Source organism: Electrona antarctica, assembly GCF_951216825.1.
Source record: "Electrona antarctica genome assembly, chromosome: 16".
Taxonomy (NCBI): domain Eukaryota; kingdom Metazoa; phylum Chordata; class Actinopteri; order Myctophiformes; family Myctophidae; genus Electrona; species Electrona antarctica.
Window position 1 is genome coordinate 7151079 of NC_136797.1, and position 20000 is coordinate 7171078.

General features: G+C 45.2%; 3 protein-coding genes across 3 annotated transcripts in view; all 3 read right to left on the bottom strand.

Moving 5' to 3' along the window:
• LOC306939906 (asialoglycoprotein receptor 1-like) overlaps nucleotides 1–20000 on the bottom strand; it is a 55850-nt gene that overhangs the window by 29217 nt on the left and 6633 nt on the right. The gene's annotated exons all lie outside the window — the stretch shown is intronic.
• LOC306940307 (dual specificity tyrosine-phosphorylation-regulated kinase 2-like) lies at nucleotides 7410–9107 on the bottom strand (the record flags this gene model as incomplete). The annotated part of the gene is made up of 1 exon (XM_079525328.1): nucleotides 7410–9107. The coding sequence occupies one exon, from the start codon at nucleotides 9105–9107 to the stop codon at nucleotides 7410–7412; it is 1698 nt and encodes a 565-aa protein (XP_079381454.1).
• On the bottom strand, nucleotides 12005–14805 carry LOC306940308 (C-C chemokine receptor type 3-like; the record flags this gene model as incomplete). The annotated part of the gene is made up of 2 exons (XM_079525329.1): nucleotides 12005–13276; nucleotides 14756–14805. 2 exons carry the CDS (start codon nucleotides 14803–14805, stop codon nucleotides 12202–12204), a joined length of 1125 nt encoding a protein of 374 aa, XP_079381455.1. The 3' UTR covers nucleotides 12005–12201.

Sequence of the window (20000 nt, forward strand, 5' to 3'; positions counted from 1 at the left end):
TCTCTCTCTCTCTCTCTCTCTCTCTCTCTCTCTCTCTCTCTCCTCTCTCTCTCTCTCTCTCTCTCTCTCTCTCTCTCTCTCTCTCTCTCTCTCTCTTTCATGGAATTCAAATCTGTGACTTTGGGGATCACCGTTTTCATTATTTATCCTGGCCATCTTGGAAACTATACACAATATAAACGGTGGGAGAGGGGTGGGGCCGAGAAAGGCCCTTATTAGACCAATCAGCATGGGATCTGCTTCCATGCTGGCTCGATTCTAAGCTGAGGAACCGGCTGGATTGGAGGGTTCCAATGATGTATACTGTAGGAGGTGTTCAATGATTGGTTAAACAACACGCGGAAATGTTGTGGACCTGTGGTCTTTGTTTACATTACATCCACAACTTCTTCGGCGTCCGTCTGCCTGTCTTAGTTTTCCAAACTAATAAGGGTCCATTTGGAACCCCTGAGGTTCCCTGCATGGGCCCCACATTTGGGAACCACTCTAAAGCTACAGACCGATGAATGTCACATACTGGACAGAATATCCCAGCCAGGGTGGGTGGGCCGCCACTTGTTGCTTAGCTTCGGTACCCAGGCTTTTATTTTCATTTGCGTTCGGCTCAATGAGTGAAAGCCTGGGGGAACGAGACACATTTCCTGGTCTAGCAGTGGGCGTGAACTACAGTGCAGAGGGGGCGTCGCTCGAAATATGGTGACGTCAAGTTTTCTCCGCTGTTTTCTACCAGGGAGGGGAGGGGCACAGATTTATGTATTTGGCCGCGGACCCCCCCATCTGAAAATATGTTGTTCCAGGGACCCTCCCCCCAGAAGCAAAGATTTGAGTTAAAAACGTTCACTGTGAAAGAATATATATTCAAAGATTTGCGCCACATTTTCATGGTTTTTCAAAAATAGCAGATCTACAAGCTTGTAGTGCGGCACTCGGTGCTGCGCTATGAGCTTGTAGATCTGCAATTTTTCAATAGATAAAGTTTTAAATGGGTTCCCGTACTGAATGGGTTAACCACTTAAACCCATACTTCATTGACCCAATTCTCTCTTCTCTGAAAACAGTCAAAAAAATCTACAAGCTCACAAGTTGTCAGTGAGCTTGCAGATCTGTTATTCTCACCTAATGTTCACCCCCCAGTCAGAATAGGGATGGCAGAGTTCATGCAGTGGTTGTTAATTAAGGGTTAAAAGATGAAAACAAAGTATTGTTACAGATTTGAATATTGTAGCCGTAGTAACAGACCCCTCCCAGTGTAAACAAACTCAGCCAACCCGCCAGATGATGTATTTATTTTGATGTATTATACGTGACGTTTTATGCAGATTGATAAATGATTGATAAATTATGTATATGTGATGTTTTATGCACATTGATAAATGTACATTTTCAATATGAGATATTAAAAAAAATACTGTATTAACAATTTCCCTATGTAAATGGCAAAACCTAAATAAAAGATTATTTCTAAAAAAACAAACAAAAAAAGTGGTAGTTGTTTAGCTTATGATTGTAGTGTTTTTAAGGGTGCAGGAAAAAAACAAGGTGGGTGAATAAGTGGATAAAAAATAACATTTTAGGTAGCAGAAAAAAGCAGAAGCAGAAAAAAGCAGAAACAGATGAGATATTTGTGATTTCCAGGTTCTGTGAAAGTCTGTGTGTGAAAGTGTGTGCATGCGTGCGTGCGTGCGTGCATGCGTGCGTGCGTGCGTGCGTGCGTGGGCTAGAATGACTGCACGTGTGAGTGGGGGCGGCGGTGGCTCAGGGGTAGAGTGGCTGGATGGAAACCGCAAGCTTGCCAGTTCGAACCCTGTGGGCTCCCCCAGAGTTAGTGTCGAAGTGTCCTTGAGCAAGACTCTGAACCCCTAATTGCTCCCGCTGCTATCGGTGTATGAATGTGTGTGTGTGAATGGGTGAATGTAATGCACAATCTATGTAAAGCGCCTTGGATAAAGGCGCTATATAAATGCACCATTTACCATGTGTACTGTAATTGTTTTACACTAGTATACACACTGTGCACAGCACGTGGCACACATACATATTACATACAGAAGCACTGAGAAAACGGTTGCGCCTTTCACCGTCCTTTTTTTCAAACTTGACTACGGTAGCGGTGGTCTCAAAAACATAGGGGAAACGTTTCGGTCCTCAGACCTTATATAGCACTGACGAAGGTCTTAGGACCGAAACGTTTGCTTTTTAATTGCACTTTGAGCACAGAGCACACTATCACAGGCATGATAAAATACAAGGAAAAAATGTTTTCTAAAGTCTCGGTCTAAGGAGTTTTCCTTCTTTTTTATACGGTGAGAGAGTCTTTTTCTGTCAAAGTTACACATACATACATACAGTACACATGTTCTCTGCAGGTTTATACTGGATCTGTGCATCAGGTACAGTACTGTATGCAAGAGTCTTTTGTGCACCGTCTGTAGTTTATTGTGTGTGAGATGTGGTTTCACATAGAAATAGATATAGACCTGTATTGATCTCACAGTGAGGCAGCACAGCAGTTAAGAGTTAGACTTACAGATTACAGAGTAGTAGAAACAACACTCCTTCGGCTAAAAACGGCCATAGCCGTCATCACTATCGGCTGAAATATTGTCCATATATGTGATTATAGTCATTGAAGCTAATTATGGCAATTATGAAAATTGCTCAACATATGCAAGTTAGCATCCGGCAGTTTCTACATGCTGGGGACCCATACTACACATTTCTAACATAAAACGTTGGTGTACTCAACATGTAGTCCGGGTTCACATTCTGGCTAGTAGACTAACAGGGTTTGGTTCCGACACTATTATTGTTCCGACAACCTATACCTCAAAACCTAACCTAACCATAACCGCGAGCACGGGAGCAGCGCAGGTTTGAGCGCTAGTCCCGACCGTTGTTCCCGGCATCATAAGTTCTAAACAAACATTAAAAAGTCCATAGATTTGGCTGCCATATGACGACATTTTCAAAAGCCATGCATTGGAGGGGCTACCGCCCCTCAAAAACATAATACTACTGTAATAATATGAGCATCAAACGGGTGCAGTACTTAGTTTAGACAGTTTTTGGTTTAGACTAGTCATTGGTTAGAGTCTAACCATTAGACCAGTCATTAGTCCTACAACTACAACCTATCTCAAACCCTCACCCTAAACCTAACCTCCCACGGGGCAGCACACCTAAACCTGACCTTAACCCATGTCTAACCAATGACTAGTCTAAACTAAGTATGCACCCCCATCAAACAATACTTGAAATACTTTTTTATCAGCACATGCATTCCATACATTCAATCACATGGACACATGGGTCAGGCGGTCAGCATACAGTTTAAAAAAGGAGAGGGAAACACACAAAGCATGATAAGTATACCCGTAGGCACCATTTAGACAGGACTGAAGTGACCCAAAGAAATAGCAGTTCTACAAGCTCATAGCACGGCACAAAGTGACACGCTGTGAGTTTGTAGATCTGCTATTAATAGTAACTATAACAAAATGCTTTTTAAAATAATTGCGTTACTGGCCTAGCAGTGTGCACGAGACATTTAGCACTGATTGTTCCAGCATTGCTAGAATATGCTATAGCAGACAGACAGACAGACAGACAGACAGACAGACAGACAGACAGACCCCCTTATAGATCACTAGCCTCGTACAGATCCTCACCCTAAAAACTATACAAGGTTACACTGATGACGCTTAAATGTAGGTTATGGCCAAAGCAACACAGCCAGCCAGTGTCGGTAGAGTGCAGCCAAAATACCCCATTGTCTGTGGTCAGTTAGCCTTAAAAATAATAATAATAATGAATTGCATTTTTATAGCGCTTTCCCAAGTGCTCAAAGTGCTTTACAATGGTTAATTCATTCATACATTGGGAGGTGAAGGGTCCTAGCGTCCTAACTTCCCACATTCACACACCAATGGTGGCGAGCTCACACCGACGGACTAATTGTCTTGCCCAAGGACACTTCGACATGTGGACAGGAGGAGCCGGGATTCGAACCGCCGACCCATGGATCATTGGACGACCTGCTCTACCTCCTGTCTGAGCCACCCTCTTAGTGAAAGAGACCTGCATTGAAATTGTACTCTGACCACCTTTCACATTTTGAGCTGAAGTTCGCATGAGATCTGAGGAAAAAAGTCCTGAGACTGCCCCGTGCTCAAACGTTCGGAATGATGTCAATCTGTAGTTAAAATCACACCCGTGTGAACTGAGTGGTGCAACTCTGTGTGGGGGTCTCCGAAACTTCCAGACCCACAGGAACGCGCCCAGGGGGCCGCCCCGGTTCCAGCGAGCCGTCCAGCATCCAGAACGGTTACTGTGTGGGGGAATTAGCATTTAGCAGACACCCCTCCCCCTCTCTCGGTAATTAGCAGGCAACAGTGCATCTCTCTCTCTCTCTCTCTCTCTCTCTAAAAGAAGAAAAGTTTGGACGTGACCTCAACTCAACTCAAACTTTATTTATATAGCACGTATCACAACGACCAATGGTCGACCAAAGTGCTGTACAGATTAAAAAATATGTACATGCAAACATAACAAAAGTGCATGGCAACAATATGGAGGAACAGGAAGACAAAATAAGAATAAATAGAGATATAGACAGTATAACATTTACATAATCAGGCATTGTTGAAGGCCACAGAGAAAAAGGGAGTCTTCAATAGGGACTTAAAAACCTCTAATGAGGTAGCAGAGCGAATGTGGAGGGGCAGGCTGTTCCAGAGTCTAGGGACGGCCCGCTGCAAAGGCCCTAGAACTCTCAGACTCTGGAACTCTCATCTTGTATTTTGTTTTGGGGTCGGTCAGCAGTAGCTTGTCAGCTGACCTGAAGACGTACACTGAGAACGGCTTTCTGGGGGGGGACGGGGGGGGGGGGGGGACGCGATGGTTGTAATTCTAAGATACAATCTTATAGTCTATTATATGTATTTGCACGCAGCCACGCACAGCTGATTATTTGGTATTGTCGATACGCTTGTGGCAAATTGTCGAGTGCAAAGTTGCTGGCTCAAAGCCAAAAAAAGTCCCCAACTACTGTAGATTTGGCTCTATAGGAACTTGAGTTTGGTGAATTGGAAAGCTATAGCATCAACTGTATGGGCACTAACATAGTGTGTCCGCTAAAAGCATTTGCCATTAAACTGAACTCCTATCGCTGTCTTTGATGTCTGTGTATTTGCATGTATTCACTTGGTCGATCAACTTTATCTGTAGAATTCACAAGCACCCGAGCCTAGGAAGTATTATTATTAATATAGGACACCAAACAAATCTCCCATTATGTTTAACAATAAAGAACTGAGCCTGCGCGCGAAGCTGGTGACGAACAACTGAAAAGTTGTATTTGTCTCAAAATGCCCATGTCAACTAAACGATAGTTATTATTTGAAAAGTCATAACACACACCATTAACAAAATCTACAAAAAAGGGGGAGCTCCATGGAGGGCAAGTCTTCGCCAGGCCTACCCAGCCAGGACTGTGCCAATCATGGGTTGCAGTCAGTATAGGAATCTGCGGAAATAGTGTTTCTTCTACATACAATTGCACTATTTGCATTTGTGATGCCCTCCATGAGCAGAAGAGAAAGCGCCGTTTAGAGGTGTGCTCTACAGAGGCACCTGAACATGCGACTCTAATTTGGGGTCGATTGGATGTTCGTGTTCATTATTATGCAGCTTTTTCTTTTGTAAGAAATAGGTCCTGCTCACTAATCTTTGAAGGCAATTACAGGCCAGCAGTATGAAACCCTGTTGGACCCTGTTGAAGGTCACTGTCACATGACTCAACATGATTGTATCTATTGTGGTGAGAAGAATCACCTTTATGCAACAGTGACATTTGTAAGCATTTACGGTGCCCCTATGAGTGGAAGTTAAACCACTTTGGGGGGAGATGGAGGGAGGGGGATTGGCAAAGACTAAAACTGTGGAGAATAAACAAGACAAAGAAGTCTCTAGACGAGTGCTACACCAGAATGTCGTGTGCAGTACTAAACATCAGCAAGGGTACACATGTTACCAACAAGATCCTGTAGGAAGGAATACCAAGGGTGAGCCAGAAAATAGCAGCCAGGAGAACGAGACTAGCAGGACACTGCCAAAGACTGCAGGAACTGCCAGCCAGCAAATTGGTACTGTGCATTGGGAACCAACACATGGGCATCGATCAAGTGGACGTCCCACACGAACATGGATGTACTCAAGAAAGACGCAGGAGCACAAAGCACCAACAGACTGGCCAGATGTATGGAGAACCGGGATGACTGGAAGCGATGATGGAGGGCTTGTCTGGGGATGAATTCTGCACATACAGAAAGCTTAGTAAGTAGCCTTGCCGAGCCATGAGGCCCATAGGGCAGGAGCCTATCTCCTGTTTCTGTAGCCATGAGGCCCATAGGGCAGGAGCATATCTCCTGTTTCTGTAGCGTGAGGCAGCTTGATGTACAAGTACACCCCCTGGACATGACGCTAGTATGTCGCAGGGACTTACCCCCAATCCAACCCTTGATGCTGAGTGTCAAGCAGGGAGGCATTGGGTCCCATTTTTAGAGTCTTTGGGATGACCCGGCCGGGGATTGAACCCCAACCTCCCAGTCTCAGGGCGGACACTCTAACCACAAGGCCACTGAGCTGGTAGAAAGCCTGCAGAACTCCAAATTCGATGAATTGTCTTATAGATGCAAGGCTCAGTCGTACAAATAGGAATGAAGAAATAGCCAGCACACAAGAAATGTCCCTTTCACATGGTTTATTTACCTCTGACGGACAACGGACACGTTTTTCGGCCTGATGGGCCTTCCTCGGAGTTGTCAAATGTGAACAAAAAACACATGGAGGATCCTTCTTTGGCCTACTGGCAGCATGCAGAGAGAGAGCCATGTTGTAAAAAAGACACAATCCCCTGCAGGGAAACTGCAAGTCTTGAGGAAAAAAAAGGTGACTTGACCCCAAGGTCTTGGTCAATCATCGTCCCCTCTCTATTTCTTCCAGAGGTGCAATTTGCTCCACACACACACACACACACACACACACTCCTATCCCTCTTTCTGTATCCTAAAGGCAACATCTGCTCTGCTGCATCGCATGCATCTTTTCATTCAGGATTCTGCTGCATCGCATCCATCTTTTCATTCAGGATTCTGCTGCATTGCATCCATCTTTTCATTCAGGTTCTTCCGCATTGCATCCATCATTTCATTCAGGATTCTTCTGCATTGCATCCATCATTTCCATCATCTCTGCAGCCATATTTTCATCCGTTGCATCTATCAGAGGTGGAAGCAATGCAGAACGGTGAGAGAATCATTCCGTTTGTTCGTTCTGGAGGGTGTTCTCACCCTCCCTCCTATCCTCCTATACTAAACACACCATGATGATATCTTTCTTTGTTTCCATGTTTAGCTTTGGAGTATACATCTCCTGATCTTCAGCGCCTGACCAATGGTCCCATTGTTCTGGGCGTTCACCGCGGTAGAGTCTCCCATCACATTGCTCCTCAGTTTGTTTGTGGCTATGGCGGTGCCCAGGCCGGGCCCTGCCTTAGCCATGATGGGCGGGAAGGAGGTGGCATGGGGCTCAGGAAGCCTCTTCACCGTCTGGGCCTTTGGGCTCTTGTCGGCTCCGGCCAGGGGCTTGGGCTTGGGTCGGTACAGCCAGGCGTGCCTGAGGGCATTGCTGGGTGTGAGGCGCGTCGAGGGGTCCCAGTCCAGACACTTCTTTATGAAGTCCATAAAAGTGGGGTCGTCGCAGTCCTTGAGCACAGAGCTCCAGTCCTTGCTCCCCGGGGCCCCTCTCATCTTGCCTCGGCGCGACCGGGACCCCGTGAGAACAATGGCCCCCGAGGGCAGCGTGTTGACACAGCAGTACCGCGGGTAGCCCTTGGAGTTGATGAAGTTCTTCGCCCGCTTGGCCTGCTCCAGGACCTTCTGAGGAGGCATGCCCAGCAGCTCCATGACGCAGGACAGTTGGTCGGCCTCGTCCTCGCCGGGGAACAGCGGGCAGCCCGTCAGCAGCTCCACCAGGATGCAGCCGAAGCTCCACATGTCGATGGGCAGGCCGTACGGCAAGCCCAGGATCACCTCCGGGGCGCGGTAGAAGCGAGACTGGATGTAAGTGTAGACCGGCTGGTGTTCGAAGCAGCTGGAGCCAAAGTCGATCACCTTGATGTCGCTGCGTCCCTGCTGCTTGAGCTGGATGTTCTCGGGCTTCAGGTCACAGTGGATGATCCGGTGTCTGCTCAGCGCCTCCAGACACTGCAGGATGGAGACGGCGAACCGCTTGACCATCGACAGGCAGAAGCCCTGGAACTTGGTCTTCTTGATGACCTCGTACAGGGTGTTGCTCAGCAGCTCGAACGTCATGCAGATGTGGTTGCGGAAGGTGAAGTTGTCCAGCAGGTGCACCACGTTCATGGTGTCTTGGCGGTCCTGCTTGCGCAGATACTCCAGGATGCGGATCTCCTCCTGCGCCTGCCGGTAGAAGCCCTTCTCGTTGCGAGCCATCTTCAGGGCCACGTGCTGCTGCAGCTTGTGGTCGTACACCTCGGCCACCTGGCTGAAGCTGCCCTTGCCGATCACCTTGATGAACTCGTAGCGGTAGGCCAGGTGGTCGTGCGGGACGTGGATATAGTGGGCGTCGTCGTCATCGTAGCCGCAGTTGTTGTCGCCACCGGTGACGGTGGACCTCTTCTTGGCGTTGGGGCCCAGGAAGTAGACAGCCGGGTAGGAGTGGACCTCCGTCTGCTCCAGGGTGGTCAGCTGGGAGCGGTACCGCCTCAGAACCTGTTCGGGGGTCAGGACGTGCGTCTTGATGCTGGCGCCGGAGCCTCCGCTCCCAGTTCCCTGGGAGCCGGATGGGTAACTGGAGACCTTACTAGGGCCCATGCTGTCCACACCGCATACCTTGGCCAGGCCGGACATGGGGTTGGGCTTATCCACCACCTGGCCAGTGGTTCCGTCCTTGTACAGGTACCTCAGCTTCAGATGACTACCTTGCACAGTTAACCTGTCCTTCATTATGGCCTTGTTGTTGGAGGCCGTCGTGTGCTTGTGCATGGAAGGTGCTACAGGATTGAACGTACTATATACAGAAGCCATGTTTCCTTGCCGTGCCTCAAATGGCACATTGGTAGCTGTCAATTGGCGACTGAGCACTTGGCCACGTCTTTTATATGAACACCTCGATGACGACACCCGTCCCCGAATCCCTGTGATAGGCTGTCATTTGGGCTTCAATAAAACGTCATCACTTTGCGGCATATCTAGAGCCGAGCTCACGGCCTCGTCCACATGTTCCTGAAATGTGTCTATTTAAAGGGAGGTTCTCTGTGTATTCAGGGTTTTCACCCCCAGCAGCAGCAACGACGACGAACGTTTCGGCCCTTCGGCCTTCAGCCTTCAGCCTTCCGCAGCGTGAATTCAGTGAGTCTCTGCATGATACCGTTGGAAGAAAACATGCTTAGTTAGTATCACCGGAAAGTAATGTGACAAACTGACTGTCCTGTCCACACATAAGATGCAGTGTACTAAATTATTATTATTATTAGGAATCACAATGTAAAGATTTTATTGAAGGGATAGCCCCTTGAGATGCAGCATCTCATTTTATAGGGGGACCCGTAACATACAGACAAGATACATAAGACGTACAGTATACAAATACATACATAAATACACAGACAGCTTTGCTCAACCTCTCCCACCCACCCCACCAACCACCACATCATCAGCTGTTAAGCAATAGAGAAATGAAAGTGCAAATTATATCAGTGAATGTGCTATAACTGGTACTTTAAAAACATAAACAAGGTGAGTCAAGATGTAAATGAAGGGAAGTCCTAAAGCAACTGAAGGATGAAATCGATCTAAGAACAAATGGGACAATCACACATTGTGGATGCTTTATGAATACAAAGCTTAAAAGGATCCCTATAGACTTATATGCCTTAATACATTATACTTGACCTCTATAACTATCATTGAAAATGAAAAACACCTTAAATATCTATATATCTTAGAAATAGTTCCTCTTTCACTCAATGGGGAAGTCTCGCAAGTTGATGATGTATTTTGTCCATGTGTGATCCAGCCCTATGGATTATGCTAATAAATCTGTCAATAAAAACGATTTAAAATATGACTTTGATGCTCATATTAACCTCAAGTATTAAGTAGCAGTGTAGCACATGCATTCCATACATTCCATAGGGCTGGCTCTTTATTAATCATGAAAAACATGTATGTGCCCATAACATATGGGTCACCTTAATCAAAAAGATAAAGTAAACATGACATTTTTTTAATTTTGAGGAGCCCTAAAGTCCCTCCAATGCATGGCTTTCCGGAATTGCATTATGTGGCAGACAAGTCTATGGACTTTAATGTTTGTTTAGGTTAAATTAAGTAAGACGTCATTTCGCTGATATAAATACTGAGAAAGAAGTACTGCCGTAGCAGACAACCCGCAGCACTCCAGATTAAAACAAAATCCTTCTAGGTGCAAGGCTCGAAGATATAAATTGAGGTGAAGAAAATGCCAGCACTCATTGTATGTCTTTTTACATGATTTTTATTTGCCTCTGACGAGAGTGAACAAACGTACGCGTTTCGGCCTGTATGGCCTTCCTCAGAGTTAACGCGGAGGAATGTATTTAATTTTTCAGGGACAGGAGATCATCGACCTGCCCCAAAAGGTCTGGGCGCCCCTCACTTCACACGAGTGTGATTTTTTTGTATTGATTGAATTTATTTAGTGATAAAAAAAACAACACTTCCATGAGCAACAATACACAATGAGGATAAAATCACAGTTAAAGCCCAGAGGCTTATTTTTATTGTCATCCAAAAAACATAAAAACAGCCAACATAGCAATATAACAGCCAACTACAAGAAAGAAAGAAAGAAAGAAGGAAAGACCCTTCTTTACTGTCCTGTTTTGCTTTGTATGCCTCTATTGATAGACAGGGAATGGGGAGAGAGATGGGGAGTGACACAGCAAAGGTTGTCAGAATCAGGACTCGAACATGTGACACGCTGTCAGGCTGGCATTGCAGCCTGGCATTCTTCCTTTTTTTTGTGAAACCACACAGTTCCTCTTTGAAGTGATTTTTTGTTTCGTTTCATAGTTTTTCCACTAAAATTAGACATCTGTGAAATGATGTTTGGAGTGGACACACGGGGCGGCTCGAAATTAACCCTCTCCCACTTCTGTGTTCTTTCCTGGTCAGCAGCCTCAGTACAATACTCAAATGACTTGAGTGGAACATTGTCAACGTCATTGTCATGTCCATTGTCCACTTTATGGATACTTGCAGGATAGGGTGAGCAGTGCCAGTGAGCACCTTCAGTCTAGGGACGCACCGAAAGGGAAATTATTGGCCGAAACCGAATACCGAATATAGGAAACAGTTGGCCAAAACCGAATACCGAATATAGGAAACAGTTGGCCAAAACCGAATACCGAATATAGGAAACAGTTGGCCGAAACCGAATACCGAATATAGGAAACAGTTGGCCGAAACCGAATACCGAATATAGGAAACAGTTGGCCGAAACCGAATACCGAATATAGGAAACAGTTGGCCAAAACCGAATACCGAATATAGGAAACAGTTGGCCAAAACCGAATACCGAATATAGGAAACAGTTGGCCGAAACCGAATACCGAATATAGGAAACAGTTGGCCAAAACCGAATACCGAATATAGGAAACAGTTGGCCGAAACCGAATACCGAATATAGGAAACAGTTGGCCGAAACCGAATACCGAATATAGGAAACAGTTGGCCAAAACCGAATACCGAATATAGGAAACAGTTGGCCAAAACCGAATACCGAATATAGGAAACAGTTGGCCGAAACCGAATATAGGAAACAGTTGGCCAAAACCGAATACCGAATATAGGAAACAGTTGGCCAAAACCGAATACCGAATATAGGAAACAGTTGGCCGAATACCGAATATGATTAATATCTTTTTTCCTACCATTGCTGTCATGGCCGTACCTTAAAGCTACCTGATTTATGGCAAAATAAATGGTTATGGCAAAACTTAACTTAAATAATGATCATTATGGGTCCATAAAACATTTATTCAGCTCTTTTGAATGCATTAATTGCATACACTATTTGGTATATTTTTTTTTTCCCCCTGCCTATTCGGGCCACTGTATAGCTTTATAGGCTGTCGCTTCATAAAGCAGTGGACCTTTCGTCCACGCTGGGAGGTGGTGGTTGCGAGTAAGCGGTCACTGTGGCCCTGTTCAGAGAGGAGAGGGTCCCCAAAGCTCTGTGCATCAACCTCACCAGGTGACCCCTGAACTTCTGCCCCACGAAGACGTACAGGACGGGGTTGAGGCAGCTGTGAGAGTAGGCGATGACCTCGGTGACTTGTAACGCCAATCGGATCGCCTTGCTTCTCTCACACGATGATACCGCGTAGACCTGAAGCAACTCCAAGGCCTTGAACAAAGACGCAATGTTGTACGGCATCCAGCAGCAGAAAAACACAGCCACGACCACCAGTACCAATCGGATGCTTTGCCTCTTGGCCGAATGGCTGTTGTGCAGGAGCTTGCGAATGATTTGGGAGTAGCAGAAGACCATGACGGTCATCGGAATCAGTAAGCCTAAAATGTTCATTTTGAAAAGGCCGAAGATAGTCCAGAAGTGGCTGTTGTCCGTCTTCATACCATCCTCGGCAGGGGCGGTGAATTGGGGAGCGCAAAAGAAGAGAATTTCGCCAGACTCCGAGGGAGCCTCTTGTACCTGAAGAAAACCTAGATCCGGGAAAGAGGCGAGAAGTCCGGCGACCCACGCGACGGCGGCCGCGACCACTCCGAGGAAGCGCGTCCGCTTCCTCAGCACGTGGACCGCGCGCACTATGGCCAGGTAGCGGTCGACGCTCATCAGCAGGACGAAAAAGATCCCGCTGTAAAAACCGACGTGGTAAGCGCCCAGGGCCACCTTGCACATCGCCTCCCCAAACGTCCACTGGTCCCAGGCTTGGTGGGCCAGGAAGGGAAGGGAGCACACCAGGAGAAGGTCGGCGATGGCCAGGTTGAGGAGGCAGACGTCGCTCATGCTGCAGAGGCGCACCCCAAACGCGATGACCCAGAGCACCAGCGCGTTCCCCAGAAGACCCACGATGAAGAAGATGTAGTAGAGCACCGGGAGGAAGTAGGAGCCATGGCGACTGTACAGGCACCGTCCGAAGTTTTCGTCACCGTAGTCGTAATCGTATTCAGCGATTGTAGCAGCAGGCGAGCTGAGAGAGAAATTGCAGCATTTTTTTTAAATGAAAACAATATAGCCTATAAGAAAAGAAAATATAGCCGTGTAGGAAATTCAAATAGTGTCTGTCAACTGTCAAGTAGTAGCCTGGAACTCACCTATGCTTTTTATGGCATAGGCAGCTCCCGGCAGGATCCGCCGGGAGAAACTACGCGCAGCTGCGCGACATGAGACGAATTACTTAGAGCGACAGAGAGAGAGAGAGGAGTGTGTACATGTATGCGTGTGTGTCAATTTAACAAAGGTGCAGACGATCAGAAATCAGCAGAGTGAGCGATGTTTGCGCTACTCTATGCCGAATTGAAGTGGACTCGGACCCAGACTTTTTTTTTCTCCCTGGAAATAAAAACGTCTGGGTTTCCGAGGCTAGTCAAGTAGAAACCTTGTATGTCCAAAACATACATGTTTCTATAGAGGGTATGCGCATGCATAAAGTCGAGTGGAAAATCGAGTGGAAAATCAAGTGGCAAAGTGAGTGACAACGTTGCTTAACGTCGTTTAAAGCAATCAGATAGGACATTTCTGTTCGGATGTACGGGCTGTCAAGTCCAGAAAGTCGTTTTTTTCCCCACTCAATAGGCATTTCCGTTTTACTTCCGTAAATTGATGTTGTGGTGATGATGTCACACACGTACCCTCTATTCAGGGATCAATTCTAAAAGTATAAATTATTAAATATGAAAATGGGGGAGGTCACCCAGTCCAGAGCGACATGAAGGCTGCCATGAACCCCCATAGACATTACATTGGGCCTCGACAACCAGAAGCTCTGAGAAGCCAGCGTCAGTGGGGGGGGGGGGGGGGGGGGGGGGTTCGGTCACGTGATCCAAATGTGGGACGAATGCCAGAGTGTCTGCGGAAAACCTTGTATGTCTTAAAGGTTATCAAAAACGGCCGATAAAACAAATAAAACGAAAGTCGGGAACGTCGTGTTCAGCAGGGAATGTGTTTTAACCCCTTGAACTCCAGCATCCCTATTCTGGGAGGGGAACGCTTGCCAAAAATATCCGACCTACAAGTTCACAACGTGTCGCAGCTGTGGCGACGTGGCGTGTTGTGAGCTTGTAGATCAGCGATTCTTGGGCAAAGAGTTTGGATATTGATGGAAAAGGCAGTCCAAGTACAGTTGCAACTCAGGCCTGTTTTGCTAAGGGTTACGTGATCAAAGTAATTAAAAGATAATACACGTGATAAAAGCTGAAAGAATGTTTTTAGCTGGATGTAAAAAAAATAAGATGGTCTGTAGCTTCTTAACATTTTGAGAAATTACACTGTAAATAGGCCTACTAAGATGATGACAATGATTTGTTGAAATTCAAACCATTTCCCAAAGGATTCATTGATTTGATTGATTTTCAAATGAGACTTTGTCTTGGTCATTTAATGTAGAAGACAGTCCGTCTTGTGTAGACATTGTTTCTTACGCCAAACTAACAATAGTGAAAAGTCTCACCTGCTGGTAATGTTGATAAGATAGCTGGTGGTGCTGGTGGTGGTGTTCATGTTGTATTTGGATGAGAAGTGAAGCGGTTACAGAGGGAATACATGTAGACTGCTTTCACTTTCAAAATGTACAGCCTAGCATAATAACTACTTCTCATTTTATTTTGGGGAAGTAGTAATACTGCCATGTAATAAACTGTTAGTGCGTCATAGTCAGGTCAAGTCTTCACAGTTGGAAGTTCCAATCCAGACCCATGACAGGAACGCACGTGCCCAGGGGGCCGGCCCGGTTTCCGACGAGCCGCCCCGCGTCCAAAATGCTTGAGAGGGGCCCCAGGGGGGTTCCCTCTGTAGTGTGTGTGTGTGTGTGTGTGTGTGTGTGTGTGTGTGTGTGTGTGTGTGTGTCAACAATGCAGGACATTGTAACAAAGAAGAAGACTATATTCTTTAAAATGAAATGAAATGAAATGATTACTATATTTACCCAGGGTATCTGGGCTAAGCTCAAGAACTTGTTTCCAGCCAGGCCCTGCTCATAGAACATTTCATCGTAGTGGTTCAATGCCTTGTTCAAGGGCACTTCAGCGGTGGTAATTTGTACGCGTCGGACCGCTGATTCGAACTGGCGACCTTCCGGTATCAAGACCGCTCCGCAATCCGTTCGGCCACCGCTGCCACAGTTCGGCCACCGCTGTACTACTATACTACTATACTTTTCGTAAAGCACTTTGAGCTGCATTTCATGCCATGAAAGGTGCTATACAAACAAAGTTGTATTATTATTTATTATTACTATATAATGACTGATATCGATACATACTTGAGTAAAAAAACACTGTAGTTCCACGTGGGTAATTAAATGAACTATAGGGATGGACAGATGTGACATTTCTGGACGATAACCAATGTCACCACCCACACCCACACCACCAGAGGGAGTGCAACGAACCATGTACAACCCAGATTCGGCACAAACAAGGGACTACATTATTTTCGCTCCTATGCCACCAAAATGTGGAACGCCCTACCAACAGTCATTAAGACATGTGAATCCCTTGACTCCTTCAAAACCGCTCTTTTCCCTTTTTACCTCCATTATGATGAATTCCTGTACTGTTCTTTGTCTATATAGAAGTGTCTATTTGTACGTCTCTAAATGTTTTTGATGAATTGAACATGGTGGACCCTGTTGTAAACAAGTGTAATGCTTAATTGGGTCGTCCACTCACAGTTAACAGCCTTTGTATTGAGTTTGTGCTTGAAATGTACTGTAATTCTGCAAACTGTTAATAACATTTTCAATCAATCAATCAAGTCAACATTGTTGTTATGATCGATAACCAATATTTACTACAGTATGACAAATATCTGTATAAAAACAAGTTCAAGTTTTGTCCCGTCTGAAAAAGGTACGTAAATACTGAATTTGAAAAAGCAATGCCTCTTTATTCCAAAAGGATGCGCCATATTGAAGTGTTGGCCGATATACATATATATTGTATATTGTATTGTTCTTACTAGTCTCTTTTAGTCTGTACTTGGTTTAGTGGATAGCTATTTAGACTCTCTGAGTCTCCCTGGTAGTAGCTTCTTGGTATTACGGATGTCATATGTTTGTCTTTGTCATGTCCTGTATTTGGTTAGCTACTTAACTCTCTCTGAGCCTCCCTGGTAGTTGGTTTTTGGTATTACGGATGTCATATGTTTGTCTTTGTCATGTCCTGTATTTGGTTAGCTACTTAACTCTCTCTGAGCCTCCCTGGTAGTTGTTTTTTGGTATTACGGATGTCATATGTTAGTCTTTTCATGTCCTGTATTTGTTGTTACTGGCAGAGCTGTGTAACATGTATGTGCCTCTTCTCTTGGCCAGTGCACACTTGTAAAAGAGACTTTGGTCTCAATGTGATTTTACTGGTTAAATAAAGGTTTAAAAAAAAAAGAAAAAAAATACCCAACATAAGCAGCTTATATCGGCTGAAACAGATTTTTGATATCAGTTTGAAACCGCATTTTGAGATCGATACCGAAATGATGACAGATTAATGGAGCATCCCCAAAATGAACATAAATTGGATTTGAAGGCCGTCATGAGCCCAGCCTCACAAATGAGCTTATTGAAGTAACCATGAGCCCAGCCTCACAAATGAGCTTATTGAAGTAACCATGAGCCACATAAATACTGTCCCCCAGTGACAACTCACTATACCTTCAAACTGCAGAAACAAAACAACTCACTATACCTTCAAACTGCAGAAACAACACAACTCACTATACCTTCAAACAGCAGAAACAACACAACTCACTATACCTTCAAACAGCAGAAACAACACAACTCACTATACCTTCAAACTGCAGAAACAACACAACTCACTATACCTTCAAACTGCAGAAACAACACAACTCACTATACCTTCAAACTGCAGAAACAACACAACTCACTATACCTTCAAACTGCAGAAACAACACAACTCACTATACCTTCAAACTGCAGAAACAACACAACTCACTATACCTTCAAACTGCAGAAACAACACAACTCACTATACCTTCAAACTGCAGAAACAACACAACTCACTATACCTTCAAACAGCAGAAACAAAACAACTCACTATACCTTCAAACAGCAGAAACAACACAACTCACTATACCTTCAAACTGCAGAAACAACACAACTCACTATACCTTCAAACTGCAGAAACACCACAACTCACTATACCTTCAAACAGCAGAAACAAAACAACTCACTATACCTTCAAACTGCAGAAACAACACAACTCACTATACCTTCAAACTGCAGAAACAACACAACTCACTATACCTTCAAACTAGGGGTGTTCGATATGGCGATAAATATCGTCGGGACGATACAACGTCTCCACGATATGGCTTTTTAGAGTTATCGTTTCCATCACGATAAATGTGCTGCATCAGACACAGTGAATGCACACTCTATATATGCAGTTCTATACCGTAATTTTTACTTCTGCAGTACGACGGTTTCGTTCACAAAAAATAAAAGATCTACAAGCTAACAGCGCGTTGCTACTGCACCCCGATGGATGGCATGGTTTGCTTATAAATCTGTTCTCAGTTCTCAGCACTCCCAACGTCCCCGCCCCCTTTCTTCTAGGCAGAGGGGGGAACAGCATTGCGCTCACAGCACATGTAGTAAACTAAACTAAAGAAAAACAGAAATGGACACCGAAACAGAGTCAGATGCAGATCATGTCGAGCGAGTCGAGGAAGGGCGACGTGTTCTAGTTCCCAAAAAGAACTCCACGTCGGTGATGTGGAACTATTTTGGTTTCTCGATAACCGACAAAGAGCAAAATAACATTATTTGCAAACTTTGCGGACAGGAGAAGTTGAAGACAACAGATGGCAACACGTCGACATTACGAAACCACCTGAAAAGCAAGCACCCGAAAGAACATGCCAGTACTTTACAGAAACAAGGTCCCCCGCGTGTGTCTGGCAAAACTGCACAAGCAGCAGCAGCAAAACCAAAGCAAGTAACCGTAAAACAGTCATTTGATACACGCATGCCTTATGAAAAGACAGGAAAACGCCACAAAGATATAACGAAGGCAGTGGCGTTTTATATTGCCAAAGATATGCGCCCATTCAAGACCGTGGAAAACGAGGGTTTTTTGAGGCTGCTGAAAACACTCGACCCGCGATACGAGGTGCCTGGTCGCAAATATTTTTCTCAAACAGCCATTCCACAAATGTACATCCAATGCAGAGAGAAATTACAACAACTGATTCAAAGCGTTCAGTTTTTCTCTACAACCAGTGATTTATGGTCTAGCCGCACCTCAGAGCCCTATCTAAGTCTGACCATTCATTTCATTCACAAGTGGAAGCTGCACTGTGAATGTCTCCAGACCATTTACTTCCCACAAGACCACACAGGGGAACTGATCGCAACTGGCCTGAGGGACTTGCTTGATGGCTGGGGACTGAAAGAGGAGAACATGACCTGCATGACCACAGACAGTGGTTCCAACATGGTTAAAGCTTTGGAAAATAACACGTGGACTCGCCTGCAGTGCTTTGGCCACAGACTTCACCTCGCCATCGGTGAGTGAAAAAAAAAACGTGTACAATTTTACTACCGTCATTCAGATAAAGTCGGGAGGGACTCGGGATTTAATATTCATTTTATTAAAGTAATATTAAATCCCGAGTCCCTCCCGACCTTATCTGAATGACTACGTGTGTGTGTCACGTGTGTGTCACGTGACTCACGCGTGTGTGTGTGTGTGTGTGTCGTCTGTCGTGTGTGTGTGTGTGTGTGTGCTGATGCATTTCAATAAAATATCCATAAAATAGCAGATCTACAAGCTCGTAGCGCACCACCGAGTGGCGCTACGAGCTTGTAGGTCTGCTATTTTATACAGAAAACATGAAAAAATAAAAATATAGTTTAATTAAAATGTATAGTGTGATCTTATTAACCAATGAAGCCCTAATCAAACATATATAGTATAATTATAAATGGTGTAAAGTAAATGGACTATATCTACAAGCTAGACTAGGGCAGACCTCACCAGACCCTATTTTGCATTGATGTGCATTGTGCAAGTTGGCAGAGGACAGATGTTACCAGATTAATAAATCTTCATCTTCTATTTCTTAGAACAAAGTTCCAGAGACCCGCGTGTTGATCGAACCGTATCCATACTCAAGAAAGCGGTCAGTGCATTCAGCTACAGCTGGAAGAAGAAGAGGGAGTTGGCTAGGCTTCAACTGGAGATGGGTCTACCGGAGAACAAACTGAAAACCGACTCACCGACTCGATGGGGATCCAAACTCGCCATGGTGGAGAGAGTGATGGAACAGGAAAGGGCCGTTTCTCAGATCCTTAAGGCAGACAGGAAGACCAAGCATTTGGCCCCTGGCTACAACGAGAAGGAAGTGATGGACTCTATCGTGAAGGCCCTGGGTCCACTGCGTGACTTCACAGATGCACTCTCAGGTGTGTTGTGTGTGTGTGTGTGTGTGTGTGCGTGTGCGTGCGTGCGTGCAACTCAACTCAATATACATAAAATAAATAACCTGCTGTGCTATGTCTTTTTTTCTCTTTTCTTTTTTAGGTGAAGACTATGTGAGTGTGTCTTATGTAAAGCCGGTGCTTCACAAGTTCAAAACAGAAACCTTGCTAACGAATGACGACGACACGGAGCTCTCAGCCCAAATGAAGACCGCCGTTCTCGATTACCTCACTGACAAATATCAGGATGAGAAAACCC